Genomic DNA, 18,997 nt, shown 5'->3' with positions numbered 1-18,997 from the left:
AAAAGGTTTGGAGGTGGCTGCCCCTCTCCCGCAGAGGTTTCTGCCCTGCGTAGCCCGGGGTCAGCCAGGACCAGCACAGGGTTGTGGGGAGATGCTGGGCCTGTCCTCGTGGCCAGTAAGATGGGCACGGTGACACCGATGACACCAATGGCTGTGACTGCCATAGATTTAGATGTGCTTTACTCTGACTCAGTTTGGTTAACTCCAGCACAGATTACCTCTACCTCCCTCACCAGGGAAGCCATAACATTTAATTTGTTAAGACTGGTAAAGCTCTGCTTCTCGGACGGCTGATGTTACCTACGAAAACTGCTGTCTGATTTGGTATTATTCCCGAGTTTTTGAAGGAGGGAGAGTTTTAATTTTCCCCCTTTGTGCTAGTTGAGGTTTCTCCTGTAACCTTTGCTGTTGTTGTTTTTGCACTGAGCAGAACATTGACTCATCGCAGCCTCTGTGATAACTATAATTAGGAGAAAATGCATTTACAAAGCTCTTTCCTCTGATGCAATCACATCCTTGTCCCTGCAGAGAAATAATTCTTGCTGTGCTTTCAGGTGGGTGTGGGCAGCTAGTGATTACATCTGACACCTGTATTATCGGAGTGGCTTTTCCTAGCTGGATATGCTACCTACGGAGCGGGTGGTAGTCTGAAGCCGTCTTTATACTCCCTGCTTGTTTTGAGCATAAGTCTCTACTGATGCATTTAAACATAAAGGAAAAGAATATAAATGTAGGGAATGGAGTGGTAATCAAAGAGAGCACTGAGACCTTCTTGGATACCCAGAGACTTATCCAGTGCTTTTGAAAAAGAATAAAAGTCAAGAGGAAATAATTCACTGGCATTTTGTCAAAGCATCAGCTGGGGAGGAGGCTTGTCGGGAGGACGTCTCTGCTTGCCAGTCCCTTCCCACTGCTCTGTCTGAGCTGGGCTTTGAGCCGTGTCCTGCTTTTGCAGGGAGCCACGTGGCACTTTGAGCCCCGCTCTCAGGCAGGTCGGACTTGTTGCCTGGATTAGCCCAGCACTGCTGGCCTGGCTGCTTCCCCCCTGCCACCCCCAAATCCCCTTGCCTGCCCCCAATGCAGGGGCCAGGGGCTCTGCCTGCCTCATCGGGGCAAGAAAGAAGACTGGGAGCTCAGAGCATCCCCCCCTGCCCCGAGGCCAGCGCTGCTCTGCAGCCCGCTCCTTGCTTTTTTGAGTTCAGCCCATCAGCACCAAACCGTGCTCCCCCCGCCGGCACCTTCCTTGGACACCGGCATTGCTGCGCGGGGGTGTTGCTTTCCCGAGTTGCGGACACCCACTGCGGGGAACAGACCTTGGCAATGTTATAAAGAGAAGCAGAGTCAAGACCAGTTGAGCTGCACAGGGCTTTTTCTCTCCAGCTTACACCTTGCGCAGCCGTACGGGCTTTAGGGCCAAGGAAGAGGAGTTGATCCCGTGAAAATGCTGCCGCGCTCATCAGTGTAACTGCTGGGAGAAGAGGCAGAGCTCAGCCCCGCTCCAGTGAGGAAGCTCATAAAGGTCTCCCTTTGCTTCGGGGTGGGGGGAAAGCACAATTTAGAAAACCGTCTTGGCGGCTAAATGATAGGAAATAGCTACGCACATCGCAGGCTGCTGCGCTGTGCTCGGCCGCCCGGATTGTTGTAGGTTCAATAGCTCAAATTAATCAGCGCCGTGCCCGCTGTAGATAACGGGAGAGATTGTGGCCCCAGCCTGGCAACAGCCCATTGCTGCGGGTGCAGAAGCACTGGTTGGGCAGGCGCGGGCCGGTCGCTTATCCCTGCGCGCATCTGATCTTGGATCGTCTTGAGGCACCCCTCTGAGGGCTTTCCATATCATTTTCCATCGCTTGTTACCCCCCGCCTGCCCTCTCCCTCTGATGGGGGATTTATACCCAAAACCGGGCACTGGGTGCTTGGGAGCCTTTGGTTTTGCTGTGCTTTGCCGTAGCAAGCTGAAGTCAGTGGAGCCGCTGCTGCCAGCGCTGGCTGGGGCAGGGGGTTAAAAAACCAAATCCCCATTGGTTTGGCGGCAAATTAAGATACAATTGCTGCGTATCTTCCTCTCGGCGTAAGACCAGGAGGGACTCTGAGAGCATTTATCAGCCAGTTCAAATGGCCGAGGCAGGTCAACCCTTGGTTACTTATTCCTCCAGCAAAGATACGTGAGGTTTTCCAGTTCCTGTGCTGTTTTGTCCGTTTGTGTGTGTGCACAGCAAAGAGGGTTCCAACCTTCAAAGCACCAAGTGAAACACTTCTCGTTCCTCCTGCCGGAATCTGGCACCGAGCTGCTTATCCGCCTCGGTGGGGAACAGCCATAAATTCACCTCCAGCGGGTGCAGCCGCCCGGCGTGTTCTCCTTTTCTTTGTTCCTTTGCCTCCCTCCGTGTCGGGCCGTTTGACACGTTTATACAGGGAATTGTGCTGGGGGGGGGATTAACCTACATTTATCATAATTCCAGTACAGAGAAATAAATGCTCGTGTCAATAGAAGAAGTGACCTAGTACAGAGAAATAAATGCTCGTGTCAATAGAAGTGACCCGGGTTGTTTCCTGCGCAGAAGGCGGGTAGGTTCAGTAGGGTGGAAAGCACGGGGGTTAATGCCCTGGGACGGTGCATTCCCCAGCCACCTCTGGAGCAGGGAGAGTCTGTTTGCTTGGTGCTTTGTGCTCTGGCTGTAAAAATAACCAAATACAAATAATACAAGTAGCACGTGCTCTCACTAAGCTTTTAGCTCCGTAATTCACGGGCAAAGGGGGACGCAGAGTGACGCTAGTGGGGCCGCGGGAAGGCAGAGGAATTCACCTCCACCCGGGGCCTGAGGGTTGCAGCAAAACGGGGGTCTGTGCTCCAGAAGCACGCCGCGACATTCAGCGGGAGAAAATTGCCTTCCCACTTCTTTCCAGCCTGTGTCTTCTGCAGGAGCACTTTTCTTGGGGCTGAGTACTCATGTACCAAAAAAATATATTCTGTTAACGTATTATTACTAGGATTATCTTAAACTTCTTATCAAGCCAGGGATTTTCTTGCTCCTCTCTCTGGGCTGTTCAGCCCCATTATATTTTGCATCTCACTAAAGCACTCCTCCATCTCCCTCCTATTTAGGAAGGGTCACACACACCCCACCTCCCTTGGGGAATGGGTTGGAACGCCAAATAACAAATGTTTGCTACCAAGGTGGTGTGTCTCATGCAAATGCTTCCAACCTCATGCACTGACCTCTCCTTTGTTATCCTTATCTTTTAAAGAACAGTTTCTAAAGCTTCTTTTTTTGGGGGGGAAAAAATCAAACAAACCAGGCTCCCCCCTGCCTTTCCCTCAGTCTGCAGTCAGCGATGCTCAAGCAGCCCGTGCCACCTTGCAGCCTATGGACAGACATTATTTTGCTGCAGGGGTCAAATGATGTTTGGGATGAAATTTGGCATCGTTCATGCCAATCACCAGATGCAACACGCTCTGCGTCAGACCCGCTGTGCCACCGGGCGACTGCCCTGACATTTATTTTGTCAGGACAGACTCGTTAAGGCTTTCAAGCAAACCAGCTTGATCCGTCAGTCCTCGCTCTGCACGGATCTACCCGGCAGACCGTTCCATCTGCCCTTTCCCCACCTTCCTCTCCATCCTTGCAGGCCTGAGTCCCGCGTCTGGACGGTGATGCTGCTGCTGGGGACGTGCCTGCTGTACTGCGCCCGCGTCACCGTGCCCATCTGCGCCGTTGCCCTGAGCACCCACTTCGACTGGGACAAGAAGCAATCCGGCATCGTGCTCAGCAGCTTCTTCTGGGGCTACTGCCTGACACAGATTATCGGAGGACACATCAGCGATCAGTACTGGAAATTACTCTCAAGTTTTCCGCTGCTCAGGCTTTTTAAATGGCGCTTAGCTTAGTTTTCACCTCTCAGTTCAAGTCTTGACAGCGGCTGCGCAATTTTCACCCTGGGACAGTGATGGGACGGGAGGGTGAAGCGTGTCCGTGGGGGGAAGCTTCACGGGGCACTGCCGGGTTCTCTGAAAGCAGCTGAGGTCTCTCCATCAGCCTCACTCGGGGCCTGTAGCTCTGGTTCAGAAAGGACACGCGTAGGTTTGACTGTCCGATTAGATTCCTGGGTCTCAAAATCGCGGCGGTGCTCGTAGGGCAGCAGGCCCCAAAGGACTTTGCACGGGCAAAACCCCCGGCAAACACAGGGAGCGTCTACGCAATCATTGCTGCCTCGACAGCGCCTGCATCGCAGCTGCCAGGAGAGGTCTACAGTCATGTTAATGGACCCTTAGACCAACATAGCTTTCTTTTTTTATTTTTTTTTTTCACCTGGAAACAGTGCAGAGCACTTTTATACCAGCATAGTTTTTCTGATGGAGGTTGGTTTTAGCACTGGTTCAGTAATGGGAATAAAAAAAGCAAGCCCACAAGCTTCCTTGTGAAGCTGCTGAAAGAAATAGTGGGTGTGAAGCAGACTTTATTTGAGAAAAGTGATAAATGCGGATGCTCTTCGCCTAGTTCCTAGCGGCTGCTCGCTGGGAGTGGTGTTTGCCCATTAACAAACAGTTTAATCCCGGCAGTGCCGGACACTCCTTTGGAAGGGTTTATAGCTGCAATCACCAACCACAAGAAGAAAATACTTCCTTTTTGCAAGGAATACATCTTTTTTTCTAGTTGATCTGCACCTCCATTTTTTCCATTCATTCCCTTCTCCCGCAATCTTCTCACAAGCAAGCCCCCATCACGGTTTCCATCATGTTTGGGTAAACCAAGTGTCTCCATTTTATCATATCAATTAAAAACCGACTTCCCCAGCTCGGAGCGATTACCTGCTCGAGTTCCTTTCCCCAGCCACCCCATTCTTACCAAGGAGGGCTTTCCTATGAAATCTTTTGTGAGGAACACACGCCTGCAAGGAGTACATTACCCGTGCAGTGCACTATGCTATTTAATTATGTTCCTTAATAGTTTGCAAGCAAACGCCTGCAAAAAACCAAATGTTAACAGGCAGAGCTGATGCAAAAGAGCAGATGGAAGAGAAAACACTGTCAGGAAAAGCAGAACAGTGACAGCAGCTCGGGCTTCCCCGGCATCGGAGACTTGAGCGCATCTGTGCGGTGGTGTCTCTGGCTGGTGTGTGCTGGAGCTGGATGGGCAGCACTGGTGGCCGGTGTCCTGGTGGGAGCAAGCCTGGTGACCGGCCGGTGACCAGCCGCTCGCTCCCTGCCCCAGGGGAGCAGGAGGTGGGGAGGGAGGAGGTCAGAGCTACTCCCCAGAGGGCTTAAAGGTGTTTGCAAGAGAACAGGTTTGACTGAAAGGTTGCTCTTAAAAACAGGCTAAACTGGGAAGGTCGCTTGAGTCTTGGCTGGGGGGGGAGGGGGCCTTGCCCTTTTGCCCTCCCCTCGTTTTTGATAACGTGTTTTCTGTCTTCCAGAATAGGAGGGGAGAAAGTCCTCCTCCTCTCGGCATCAGCCTGGGGGTTCCTCACGGTCCTCACCCCGCTGCTCACCCACCTCACTTCTGCCCATCTCGCTTTCATGACCTCCTCCAGGTTCCTCATGGGGTTGCTGCAAGGTGAGACCCCCTGTTCTGAGCATCTGTCCGTCCGTCTGTCTGCCTGCCAGAGCCGCTGTGTGTCAGGGGCTTCCTTGCAGGGGGGCTCATTTGCAGTAAATTCAGATGGAAGTCGTGTGGTTTGCCGTGCATGAACCCTTCCCCTGTGTGCTCCAGCAATCCTCGGCCCCCAAACTGCCCCCCACACCCAGAACTTCCACGGGAAAAAAAAACAGGTGACATTTCTAGAGAAAGTCGCTGACAAATCATTCCCCTGTAGACATCTCTGCCAGCCAAGGGCTGCTGGCTCCTGAAATCATCACTGTTCCCGTTTGATTTTCCGCATTTTAAAACTTTTCCCGTTTGATTTTCTGCATTTTAAAACTGTTCCCGTTTGATTTTCTGCATTTTAAAACTTCAAAGCACTTGGGAAAAATTGGTCCTTGCCCAAACTTTTGGGTAATTTGGGATGATTTTCCTCCCCTCTTGCTGAGCTGCAGCGCCGGGGGACCGCTGGGAGAAGTGTGTTGGCACGGATGGATCTACAGGAGCGGCAGTGACGGTGAAACAGGGGATTACAGAGAAGGCAGAAGTGAACCTTTCATGGCGACGGATTCACTTATTTTATTTCACGTCCCTGTTTTGAATTCATAGAATCATAGAATTGTTTAGGTTGGAAAAGGCCTTTAAGATCATCACGTCCAACCATTAATCTAGCACTGCCCTCCTACCACTAAACCCTGGCCCTCAGCACCTCGTCTGCCCGGCTTTTAAATCCCCCCAGGGATGGGGACTCGACCCCTTCCCTGGGCAGCCCCTTCCAGAGCCTTGCAGCTTTGTCTCTGTGTTTAGCTCCTGCTTTTAAATTAGCTTTTGATTTGCTCACGAGGGCACAGGAGCCTGACTGCTCCCTGCCTTGCTCCCGTTGCTCCCAGGGGTGTATTTCCCGTCCCTGGCCAGCCTGCTGTCCCAGAAGGTCCGGGAGAGCGAGCGAGCCTTCACCTACAGCACAGTGGGGACCGGCTCGCAGTTCGGGTAAGTGCAAAAGGCTTTGAGCAGTGAGTGACGGTCTCTGGACATCGCACGCGATGAAATGCCGCTAAGTAGTTGGAGGCAAAGCTTGCAGCCAAGCACATGCGGATTCCTGGGTCCTTGAGGATCCCGGCTGCAGCTGAGGAAGCCTCAGGCAGTTGCTGTCATGCATGCCAAGGATTTATGGGCTTTTTTCTTTCTTTCTTTTCAAGCCAGACTTTGAAGAGTGTTTGCAACATTTAACTACCATGGGAAACAGTCTGATTCAGTAGGAAGAGCGAGGGTCAGCCTGAGACTGCTCACCTGTCCTCTCCGATAGATGGGGATAGTATAACTTCCCCATCCCTGCTAATCTCTATGAGAGCTACCGTTCTAAATGGAAGGGTTGCTTAAAGGCCAGATAGAAACTTTACTGCACTTAATCCCGTAGTTTTCCAGTGTACTCACGGCTTTTGCTGATTTATACATTCTCTGCGATACTTTCGGCACACCAGCATCATCCTCACTTGCTTGCCCCGATGAACGTGTTTCAGCGCGGGGCAGGTGAGCATGAGGTCCCGCAGTGGTTTCTCCCCCCCGAGCTGAGGATCCTGAGATGCCACGGAGGGGACAGGGCAGGTTGCAGAGTCACGGGGTGACTGCGCCCGCAGCGACTGGCAGCTCTTTAAATGCATATAGCGACAGGCAGCTCCCACCCCGTCGGCGCGTGCCGTCCCAGCGCTCCTCGGCAGCCCTGTGAACCCGAGCGTGGCTTCCCTTGCAGGACGCTGGTGATCGGCGGTGCCGGATCTCTCCTCCTGGACTGGTACGGCTGGGAGAGCGTTTTCTACTTCTCTGGTTTGCTCACTTTGCTCTGGGTTTACTGCACCTGCAAGTACCTCCTGAGTGAGAAAGGTGAGTCCAGCCGCACGCATCCCTCAGGCTGCCAGCGGTCCCCAGGCTGCGGGACCCAACTGGTGCCTCCCAGTTATTTTCTGTAAATCCCCTGTGTTTCCAAGATCATGCCTGGTTTTATACAAAACCCTTCTGTTCTGGTGTCTTCTATAATACACGCTGTGTCTGACCCAAGGTGCTAAACCCAGAAACAAGGGGTTGAGCTCTTGCATTGCTATTTCCTATCTCAAGTCCCACGCTGGATTATATTGCTGTCGAGAGCCTGAGCTGACTCCTCAGTGCTCTTAAGCACCAGTGAAAACACCAAACAGAGCTTGATCTTCAAAGTGGATTAAGCTAAAGCAGGGCAAGAGACTTATTCCAAGCTAAGAGCATCTACATGCAGAGCTTTTGAAAACCAGTTAATCCGGAATGTCTCTTCCCAAATAACTGCCTGGGAGTAATTCCACATGTGGGCAAACCATTACACCCGGCGACAACATTGTTAGTGCGAGCGTGGTGTGTAAGTGCTCAGCCCATCCGGAGCCTGGTGCGTGCCTGGTGCTGCACAAAATCCAAACCTGGTCCTTGCCCCAAAGAGGTTTCTGTTTAATTATAGCAAGATATATATAAAAAATGGGTGAAGGTGGCTGGATGGGGAAGCATGTAGGTGCAGTGGAAAAAAGTTGGTCAACATAGCAAGATGTTTTCCTGAGCATCCAGTGCTGGTATTGCCAAAAAAAGAGTTAGAAAGAGATTAAAGGTAGTTGTAGAGCAGTCTCCCAGGGCTCCCTCCAGCTGCACAGAAAATTACTGATCAGAGCTTTCCTTTTTGTGTTTTCTTCCCTGCAGAACTCATCATCCCCATAGATTATTTAATGAGAGGCCTCTCGATATCCAAGCAGACCAAAGTTCCTTGGAAGCAGCTGTTTAAGAAGGCGCCGATATGGTAGGCAGCTGCCGCGGCCTCGACTGTCGGCAGGGCTGGGGAGCTCCCTCCCTCCAAGGGCTTTCTCTCCTCTCTCTGCTTATTTCTTCTGCCTATGTGTATTTTGTCCACTTACTTATGTATTTGGGAAATATGACCAGGTTTTCTAATCCCTTCTGTATAACTAAAGAACTAAAAAGGTAAGCTTGACAAAAAGGGGTTTATGTTCTGTCCGGAGGAATGTCAGGCTTGAATGTTACTGGCAAATCTTCCTCCTTCGCAGGCTGTTCCCCATGCTGGTTGTGTGCTCCTCCAGAGGGATATTCTCCACCGGTCTTGTTAGAGATGCTGCTTGCAATGGGCTCCTGAGAAGTGCTGCTCAGGGGCACTGGGTGGCACAGGCTGGGTTCTCATTGCTGGCAAACCGTCTTTTTAATAGCCATTTTTTCTTTGGGATTCTGCATTTGGTACTGAATCTCATCCCAGCATGTTCCCCAAGTGCCGGTTAAAGACGGCGAGGAGGGCGATGGGGTTGCAGGGCAGCAAGCCCATTCCTGCCTGGAATAACCGTGGAGCATCTGCTGATAACAAACCCCTAGGAAACCCCAAATGAGACCTCTTGGAGTGGGACAGCTCTTGCAGGACGCGAAGGGACTGGTGGGAAGTGCACCCACACGTTTGCCACTGCAATTAACCTCACCTGCAACCAGGGGCTGATGGCAGGCGCCCGCCCGGGTGCTGTGTGGCGAGGGCAGCGGAGGAGCCAGAGGTGCTGTGAGTGGGAAGCCAAAAGGAGTGCTTATCTGTGACAAAAATCGCAGGAAGCAATCGTAGCACTGGGAGGGATTTATTTCTAGACCAGGAACTGAAATGTTGGGTTGCTCGAGTGCCCGTTTCCCACCCAGTGTGGCCTCTCGTTCCTGATTATTTCCTCCCCGCTGTGTATTTTCAGGGCTGTCATCATCGCTCAGCTCTCCACGGCCAGCACGTTTTTCACTCTCCTTTCCTGGCTGCCAACTTTCTTCAAGGAAACTTTCCCCGAGTCAAAGGTAAGTTGGCTCTGAGACACGGGCATTGCCAGGCTCCGTGCAAATGAGGTTGTGCTGGGTGCTGGTGCCGAAATGGGCTGGTTGGGGAGGAAGATGGTGGCAGAGGGGCTTGGTGAGAGCAGGCTGGGAGGCAGGAGGAGGTGGGAGGCTTCCCTGGGGGGTTAGGAGCCATTGCCCTCCCGCACATGCATTTGGAGGTGCAAGCAGGCATCCTCCCTCCCGGGTAGGCACAGGCGGGTTTCTCCTTGCTTGTTTAGGGATGCTGAAGCGAAGCAGAGCTGAGGGAAGGGAAGAGAGGGTTAGATTTGCTTTTTAGCTTGCTTTTCTTCTGAAGGGAGGACGGTTTTCAGAGCCCAGAGCTCATGATATTATGCTGTTGCAAATGACCATCAACCTGTTCACTCTTGGGTTTTCAGGGTTTTTTTTAACTGCACTGACATTGTATAGCTCAGACCTGCCTGCGAAAATGATAATGACCGTTGATAATGTGGACTTCAAAAATACCAGAAAAGCTCCCCTCTCCTCAGCACAAACGATGTTCCCATTTTTCAGAAATCTAGGCGATACTCACCTGGGCTGAGAGCTGGCATTTTGATCTTCTTGTTCTCAGAAACCCAGACAATCTTTTCTACGACAGCTCTGTTCGGTTTTTCTATTTTCCAGAGCTGCTTACAAAAGCCTTTTCACATTACGTGCGTAAGGCGCTTTATGGCATACTTGATATTTATATTAAAATCATGTATTAAACCAGCAAACATATTGTTGTGACAAGATCTGTGCACCTCGAGTAATACGCTTGTGCAGCAGTAATTTACCATCTGCTCAGCATTACGTCGCGGTGCCCTTACGTAAGATGCTCTATATAGCGTTCCTGCATCTGATAAGCGCTTCACGCGTTTTAATAAAACGGGGCTTGAGGACGATTGATTCTAAAGGATGGATGATAATGCTTAATGTGGGAAACCTATGTCACCTACTGGTCAGAGTCCCTTTCTGCAGGTGAGCTGCCTTCACCGCTGCCAAAGCAGCGGCCTCGGGCCCACCTGGATGGAGGTGATGGAGGGTTCTGGCTCACGATGGGCTGTAGGGGTGAGGAAGGGGTGGTTCGGTGTGTTGGGATTGACTTGCTGAGCAACCCCAGTTGGTGTTAACAGACACCAGAGATACTACCCCGCAAACCCTGAGGGGTAACATTTTCAAAAGTGACCAAGACCCAAAGTTTCAAAGGCACTGAAAGGTGTAGATGGGCCCTGGTGCGATTTCCAGGAGCAGCTGAAACAGGATTATTCAAACCCAAGATTATTCAGCCCTCCCGAGCATCCCGAAGCCAGGCAAGGAAGGGACGGATGCCTCCATGGGGTGATGGGCTCTGAGCAAAGGGGGAGATGTGGAGGATGATGGATGGATGGATGGATGGATGGATGGATGGATGGATAGGTTCAAGCAGCTGAGATGAAACCCAGCCCAACCCACACTGATTTCAGCTCCTCCTGGGATCTGGGCACCAAAGCACCTCTGAGCAGCTGTAAGCCAGATGACCAGTAATCATCTGTGATTACAACTGTAGCGAGCTCGCTTAATTGAAAATAGACCAAAGTATGTTGCTACCCGGAATGTTACCTAATCCTGGCATTAGAAAATCCAGCTATGTTCCCTCAGCTTCACAGTAACGCTGCTAATGAGGCTGAAGCTGGTGTCGGAAATTTTGCCAGCAGCTTTACTGGTGACCCGCAGGGCAGAGTAAAATCTACAGCTTGCTTTCCAGGGCTCCGTGGCTCTTGCCACGTCACCTTGCTGAACAGTAAACTTTGCCACGTTTAATCCCTCTTTCCCAGAGCAGACAGAGCTTTCTGCCTCCCTGCTGGATGCAGTGTCACTGGGGCAGAAGGAAAGACAACAAACCTACAAATTGCCACAGCCCCGTAATGTGCCGGCCACCTTACGGGCATTGGAGTGGGGCAGGGTGTAGCTGAGGGCTGGCTGTGCAAAGTGGGCAGAGATCCTGCAGGAAGTCCCACTCCATTTTTTTTTTCCCTTTCTACAAATATCACAGACTGTCAAATAAAATATTTGAAAAGAAACTCAGCTCTGATAGCAAACCTCTTGACTTTTGCTCCCTTTCAGGGCTGGGTGTTTAACGTAGTCCCTTGGCTGGTTGCAATTCCAACGAGCTTGTTCAGTGGATTTCTGTCTGATCATTTAATCAACCAGGGTAAGAGCTCTTTCGGCTTTTCCTCAACTGTTATTTTATGTGATGTGGAAAGAGGATCTGGGTGGGAAAGGGTGGGCTTGTTGGTAGGAAGAAGACCCAGCAAACAGACAACGAGAGGTTCTGATACGAAAGCAGAATAAATACTCCAGGGTGCAAATCCCATCCCCGTGTTTGGGGCTCCCTTTGATCTCAGTTGCAATATCCACCTGGAGATGAAATCTGGCCACTTGAAATCCACCTCCCCTGTGGTCTCCTGGCTGGAGAACAAGGAGACTTGGCGAGCGGTGCTTAACTGCAACTCTCCCTTTCTCTTCCAGGGTACAAAACCATCACCATTCGTAAGTTCATGCAGGTAAGGGAGCTGATGCTCGAGCTACCTGCTGCGCTCTGCTCGCACGGCAGATGAGACCTCTTACGGGGCCGGGTGGCTGGTTGTGGGTGGAAAGAGGAAAGGTTTTCCAGCTTTGCAGACAGACTGGTGGTCAGTGCGTACGGGAAATGAAACCCGGAGGACAACCCTGACCGAGGAACAGAGCATAGGCCGATGGTAACATTGAGCACAGAGATTTGTGAGGGCTCTGAAGAGGTTTCCTTTCACAGGCAAAGGCCAACCATATGCTGTCACTCCAAACGACCCCTTAGATACTAGGAAATAGCAATACAAGGATGAGCAGAAATGGAAATGCTGGGTGAGAGCACTTCTGCTCTGCAGCATCGCATCCCTCTGGACAGACCTCTGGCTCCGAAAGGCAGACACCGGGGAGAAAAAGGGCTTGAGAAGCACCTGGTGCAGATGAGCTCTTGCCATTGCAAAAGAGAACAGTTTGTGCCTGAAGGGAGTTGCTTTCTTCCTTACAGAAAATGTGCTGTGGTATTTAATTTTCCCTTTCTTCCAGGTCATTGGCTCTGGTGTCTCGAGCATTTTTGCTTTGTGCCTGGGCCAGACCTCCAGTTTCTGCAAAGCGATAGTGTTCGCCTCCGCCTCTGTTGGACTTCAGACCTTTAACCACAGGTAATGACCACGATAAGGACAGCAGCGGTGGCCCTTAGCTCTTACCCCACGCTTGGCATTTCGGGGTCTCAGAGGAGGCTGGCTCCGTCCTGGCTGTCGGAGCAAGGGCCGGCGCTTGCCTGAGCATCGCGTGCCGGTCCCTGCGAGGCCGGTGAGTTTGGTGCCCACTGGCTTGGAATTGACCCAGCAAAGCTCCAGCGTGGGGAAGGGCTTGGTGTGCTGGAGGGCACGTTGGACCAGGCAGCTATTGGGGAGATGAAGCAGGAGGGGAATTGCATTTCGGCCTCTCTGAACGCTTTGAGTTGGATCCTTTTCCTCCTGGTACTCTCCTGTGCTGCTTCACTCTCAGCCTCTTTCCTCCTTTTTCTTGGCAGTGCCAATTATCGTCTAGGACCCTATCCTTTTGTTTGACAAACTAAGCTCTGCATAAATGACGAAAAAGCAGTTGCACCCCATTAAAACAGCCATTTTCCCCTCTCTGTTTCTCACTAGTGGCACTTCAGTAAATGTACAGGATCTGGCCCCCTCGTGTGCTGGCTTACTCTTCGGTAAGGATTCCTGCGGGGTTTTGGTTGTGCTGGAGAGGTGTACGGGAAAGGGGGGTGGGGACCCAGACATCAGCATTAAGGTTTGAGCAGGAGTAGCTCTGTGCAACGTCTGCTCGGTGTTCGTAGCCTCGGCGTCCTTCTGCGATACGCCTGCCCTGGCTGGGGGCAGGTACCGGCACCAACAGGCCCTTCAATTTGCTGCCCGGGGGTGGGGATGTGGCTGCATGCTGGCCGTCCTGGCCACCAGCAAGGCGTTGAGCTGTGCGCACAGACCGGGGGATGCCGCTCACATCTGTGGGTTTTCAATACGCAATTTCTGTCTTTTCTTTCCAGGTGTTGGGAATACAGGTGGAGCCCTCCTAGGTAAGGTACCCCCCTGCAGCCCATCCTTTCCTGGGGAGTCCCCTCCTCGCGAGCGGGCAGGATCTGGCCCCAGAGCCTTTGCATTTTTTTCTCTTCCCTCCTGTCCCCAGGCGTCATTTGCGTGTACTTGGCTGGCTACCTGATTGAAACGACCGGCTCCTGGATTTCTGTTTTCAACCTGGTGGCCGCTGTTAACAGCATTGGCCTCTGCGCATTCCTCATTTTTGGAGAGGCCCAGAGGGTGGACACAGACTCTGCATACGTGGATCTCTAGAGACGAGTCCAGCAAGCAGCCGAAGGACGGGAGAGTGTCACGTCTATGTGTCATTATCGCACAAGTGCCAAAGAATTATTATTAATTTTTTTTTAGGTATTTAACAGGAAAAAAAATATACTGAGACCAAGTACATAACGGGTCTGAATGAAACCCAAGGGAGAAAAGAAATCTAGAGTTCATGTTTTGCTCAGGGCATGGCTGATGGCCAGTAGAGCCATCCAGCTCAACACCTCCAGTGAGGATAGAGCCCATGTGACTGGTTTGCCCCAGTCCGTGTCTAGTGGACAAATATCCGCGTGGCCAAAGCAGCTTACCTGGCTTGTCTCCGCAGGAAGCCATGGTTTGCGTGCTTCACCGTGCTGGGAGCACGTCCCTCCGTGCTCTGCTGTCCCGTGACTGCAGGGAGGGTGGCCGGCTCTCGGGCTGCCACGCGGCATGTGTGGTCCGAACGTGAAAGGAATCATCCAAACGAATGTACCTCTGACCTTAACCCTCCCTCGCGTGCCTTCATTTTGCCATCTGCTCGACAGGTACAAGCCAGGTATACAGGACGGGTTGGGAGATGAATGCAAGGCTTCCCTTCAGGGGAAGTCTCCTGGCTGGATGGCTACTGTGGACTCAGGGGCATGAGGTTGCATCCATTCTGCCTTCACTGCGCGTGAGCGGAGCCAGGAGGTCGCAGAGCGGATCGCTCAAACCAGCTGAGCCCATCTTTGCTCGAGGGCAGAGCTGAAGGGCTCCCTCCTCTCCCAGGTGCCTTTACCCCAGCCCTGAGCCAAGGTAGACCAACCTCCAACCTGAGAGCAGGGGAAAGCTGCAGCCACCCGTGGTCAGGCTTATCAGGACTGACCTCGCGGTGGAGGTGCAGCCCAGGAATCCCCCGGGAGCCGTTTTGTTATGTGCTGTGAACGTATAGGAAGAACAGGTCACGTTTGCTGCTATGGATCTATACTCCCAAATGCTTTCTGCCTGATTAGATGTGTCCTCCACATGCTCCCAGAGGGGTGGGGGAGACTTTCCAAAGAGCCTGTGATGGGCAAGTTTCGTTTCTACATGAAGCTTAAGGCAAATTTGTGCTCCATAGTACTGGATGTGGATCCCTGCGGCGGTTCCCCATGTCAGAGGGAAATACTTGGCTGTACACTCCTCTGAGCCTGAATGTCTTAAGTTATTTATAAATATTTTTAAATTTAAGTACCAAATTCTATATTTTATGGACTTGAGGCCTGATTCTGCATGCTTATTTTGAGTGGTACTCCCACCAAAAGCCACAGTATTTCTAGAAGGGAAGGATTCGCCAGCCTACAGTTTCTGGTTTTGTAGGATCTATTTTAAATGTGACATTTCATATTAAAGCCATTCATTGCTTTTCCCCCCGCCCCGTGCTTGCAGCCTGAAAGGATCTCTTTGATTTCTCTAGTGCTTACCAGAACATTTCAGCTGAGGCTTGGGAGCAGATTTCCCAAGGGACCTCGCTGTGCAGGAAAGCTATAGGATCAGATTCATTGTCCTTGGAAAAAAAAAAAAATAATTATCCCCTGCTTCTCCTTTTGTCTTGGCCAAATTTCTTCTTGGAAGATATGTTGGAGCCCTGTTAAGTTTGTGATTAGCTGGGTTTATAGTGAAAATACTGACAGGCTTTTAATTGCAGAGACACTAATGGGTGCCACTAAACTAAGCTGAGCTACTTACTGGGGGTATTAAGAGATAAAGATGCAACTGCCTGGTGTCTTTGCAAGAGAATATGGGATCAGTGCGGCCTGATTGGGAGCCAGAGAGATAAGAAAGTATTTTTTTCTCCTTCCGTGCTTTTTTTCCCCTAAAAAGCCGGTCGCTACCATCAGTACAACCCTGTGTCTGGGGCGCTGCAGAGCCAGGGCACACGAACGCTGCTGGGAAGCCTCTTAAAAGCAGCAGGTAACACGGGGAAGGCACACACAGCAAGTGTAAGCCAGGCTTGCCAAAGAGACCTGAGGCCATGCAGACATCTCTGCCAGCCTTGTCCCTCGGCCAGTCCGAGCAGATTGTTTCCATGGCTTTTTCTACAGCGACATAGAAAAAAAATGGGTTTGGTTTTTTTTTTTTTTTTTTTTTTTTTTGACATCTTCCCTGGCCATTCAGCGTCTCTGGCCAGGAGCACAAGGAGTGAACCCTGGTTCTCTGTGCTGCTTGCACCATTCCTTGTGGAAGGGTTGACCAGTTTAAATCACTCGCCTTTGAAGCAGGCAGCTTGGCCATCCCTTGGCTCTGCAAGCTGGGAAATCTGGGACCGAGAACTTCAAAGGAAAGGCAACATTGCTGGCTGTGCCTTCTCCATAAATCCAGCTAACGCTTCGGTGGCTTCTCCAGATTATGTCTCTGTAAACTGGCTAATAAGTTAAAAATATCTGAAGTACATTTGAGGCTTAGGTTTCATTATATTTGTACCTCTCTGGCAAAGTGTTGAAGCCGTTTTACACAGCTGTACTGTTATTTGTTTAAGCAGCCTTGCCAAAGCTTGCTGCCCGAGAGTTTTTGTTATGGAAGGACCTGAGAAAATAAAGGCAGCGAATCATTTGCACACTGTCTGATTTTCCTTTGAATGCAGCGGTGCTAATTTGCGTGATCAGTAAGGGGCAGGCAGAGCTCAAGTGGATTTAGTGTGATTAACTCGTTAGGGCTGGTGAGAGGGGATGGGGAGGCTGTATCTGGGCTGGCAGATTCCCACAGCATCCTCGCACGTGCTCCTACGTCGGACCTCGGTGTACTTCCAGCTACACCTTCTCACTTTGTTTGGAAAAATGACTGAAAAGCTGTCTTCAGCAGAGCTGTGGTCCCTACAGCATCAGGACAGGGCCCGGGATCAGTCGTTAGAGCAGTAACGCAAAGGACACACGGCTGCGCTCGGACAGGTCGCCTTCCACCCGGAGACTGCCTTGCAAAATGGAAAAAAATGCATTGCCAACTTTTTTTGCATCCTCGCTGATAGGTTCGAACAGATGCCAACAGAGGGAGCTGTTAGATTTGGGATGTGGCAGCTCCTGGCTGGCCGAGAGCTGCTGAGCCTGGCCCTGGCACAGCTGGCAGAGCTGGCACAGCTGGATGGGGCAGCTGGCAGGGATGGCACAGCCGGATGGCACAGCTGGCACGCATGGCGTGGCTGGCTATGGCTGGCATGGGTGGTTTGGCTGGCAGAGCTGGCACGGCTGGCACGGCTGGCATGGCTGGCAGAGCTGGCACGGCTGGCACGGCTGGCACGGCTGGCACGGCTGGCACGGCTGGCACGGCTGGCACGGCTGGCACGGCTGGCACGGCTGGCACGGCTGGCACGGCTGGCACGGCTGGCACGGCTGGCACGGCTGGCACGGCTGGCACGGCTGGCACGGCTGGCACGGCTGGCACGGCTGGCACGGCTGGCACGGCTGGCACGGCTGGCACGGCTGGCACGGCTGGCACGGCTGGCACGGCTGGCACGGCTGGCACGGCTGGCACGGCTGGCACGGCTGGCACGGCTGGCACGGCTGGCACGGCTGGCACGGCTGGCACGGCTGGCACGGCTGGCACGGCTGGCACGGCTGGCACGGCTGGCACGGCTGGCACGGCTGGCACGGCTGGCACGGCTGGCACGGCTGGCACGGCTGGCACGGCTGGCACGGCTGGCACGGCTGGCACGGCTGGCACGGCTGGCACGGCTGGCACGGCTGGCACGGCTGGCACGGCTGGCACGGCTGGCACGGCTGGCACGGCTGGCACGGCTGGCACGGCTGGCACGGCTGGCACGGCTGGCACGGCTGGCACGGCTGGCACGGCTGGCACGGCTGGCACGGCTGGCACGGCTGGCACGGCTGGCACGGCTGGCACGGCTGGCACGGCTGGCACAGCTGGGCAGTGAGTGGGGCCTGGCCCCACCAAGGAGCAGCCCTGCCTGGTGGCTCTCACCCCCAGAGCCTGCGCTGGGGAGCCCCAGGACCCGCTGTCCCAGCATTCACTTTCCTTCTTCACTGGGCAATTGTACAGTTGGGGGGGGGAGCAAAAGTTTGGGAGTACATCTTAAAAGGAGACGTAGCCCCTAAGGAATTTTAAAACCTCATCTGTAAGGCCATGTACACAAGCAAATATCTTTAAGGACTGCAGAGTCCACTAATTTTCTCCTCAATGTGCTCAGGAAAAAAGAAAACAACGTGAAACATCGTGATATGAAAACAATGCTGAAGATAATTTAGCAGAGTGCAAGTTATCCTCAACTTTTTCTGTCCTTTTGCTCCTCTTACAAAGGTACCGGCTACCTCTCACATGCACATTTGAGCTGTTTTAACCTGAAAGCCTCTCCTAAGAAACCGCAGATTCACCTTAAACCCTGTCCTGCTCTTCTTCATGGTATCCTGCGAACTGTGTAAAACCTGAGAGAAAAGAAGGAGCTCTGCCATGTTCCTTAAATTGTCCGGGTCCCAGGGCTACCCCACCTGCCAGGCTGGACCCCAGCTTGTCCTGAGCAAGCAGGGATGGGTACAGTGAGAAAGGGACTGGGCATGTGGGACTGGGTTTAAAGGGTGATTAATTACTGGTACATTGTATTGCTGCTGTGGGCTGGAATTGATGGGTCGGTTTGTATTTCAATTGTTTGGGGCATATTCAATAGCTGGCTCTAGAGAATTGGAAGGATACTGTTTTATTGCAGTTTGCATAACACTAAATCAATAAACACGTTCAAGCAGATGGAAAGCAAACACAGGAGAAAACCAGCACTATTTGGAGGAGAAAAGAAATAGCAAAGAGCACTTCTTTGCTGATACTTTCGCCTTGAAAACCCAAGCAGATGCTCTCACAGCAGAAACCTGATCTAACATCCACCTGCCAGCTCCCCGGGGCTGGGACATGCCCCAAAGACACCACCGTTCTGCAAAGGGCACCCAGCGCCGTAACAAGCAAAATATCACCGTTTATTGCAGCCGTGACCTACTGCATGGCACGTAATGAGGAATTTTCCATTTCAAACTTTAATGCAATAATTAAGATGTCCATTAAGGTCTTTACAGTTTGACTGCTTGTAATTAAAAAGGGGGGGGGGGACGACGGGGGCAGCAATGGCAGGGAGTTGCAGTCCAGGGCATCAAGCTCCCACCGGCAGCTTGAAGTGCTCTTCCCGATTTTTCTTCTCTGTTTTGTTTCTTTCTTCAGTTTTGTTTGTAACTG

At 52.2% G+C, this 18,997-nt stretch overlaps 1 protein-coding gene across 1 annotated transcript in view; it reads left to right on the top strand.

Moving 5' to 3' along the window:
• Positions 1 to 13,999, top strand: part of SLC17A9 (solute carrier family 17 member 9) — a 15,491-nt gene extending 1,492 nt beyond the window's left edge. Inside the window, exons 2-13 of the mRNA XM_035899273.1 lie at positions 3,509 to 3,825; positions 5,413 to 5,552; positions 6,467 to 6,566; positions 7,327 to 7,457; positions 8,289 to 8,385; positions 9,317 to 9,413; positions 11,538 to 11,625; positions 11,943 to 11,977; positions 12,522 to 12,637; positions 13,130 to 13,185; positions 13,519 to 13,548; positions 13,659 to 13,999. Of these exons, the coding sequence (XP_035755166.1) occupies positions 3,509 to 3,825; positions 5,413 to 5,552; positions 6,467 to 6,566; positions 7,327 to 7,457; positions 8,289 to 8,385; positions 9,317 to 9,413; positions 11,538 to 11,625; positions 11,943 to 11,977; positions 12,522 to 12,637; positions 13,130 to 13,185; positions 13,519 to 13,548; positions 13,659 to 13,822 (1,371 nt within the window). The 3' untranslated portion in view covers positions 13,823 to 13,999. The remainder of the gene's footprint in view (positions 1 to 3,508; positions 3,826 to 5,412; positions 5,553 to 6,466; positions 6,567 to 7,326; positions 7,458 to 8,288; positions 8,386 to 9,316; positions 9,414 to 11,537; positions 11,626 to 11,942; positions 11,978 to 12,521; positions 12,638 to 13,129; positions 13,186 to 13,518; positions 13,549 to 13,658) is intronic.
• The last annotated feature ends 4,998 nt before the right edge of the window (positions 14,000 to 18,997 follow it).

Source organism: Egretta garzetta, unplaced genomic scaffold (genome assembly GCF_000687185.1).
Source record: "Egretta garzetta isolate BGI_Z169 unplaced genomic scaffold, ASM68718v1 scaffold158, whole genome shotgun sequence".
Lineage (NCBI taxonomy): Eukaryota > Metazoa > Chordata > Aves > Pelecaniformes > Ardeidae > Egretta > Egretta garzetta.
Note: the sequence above shows the minus strand (reverse complement) of the source record. Positions and strands in the feature narration are given on the sequence as shown.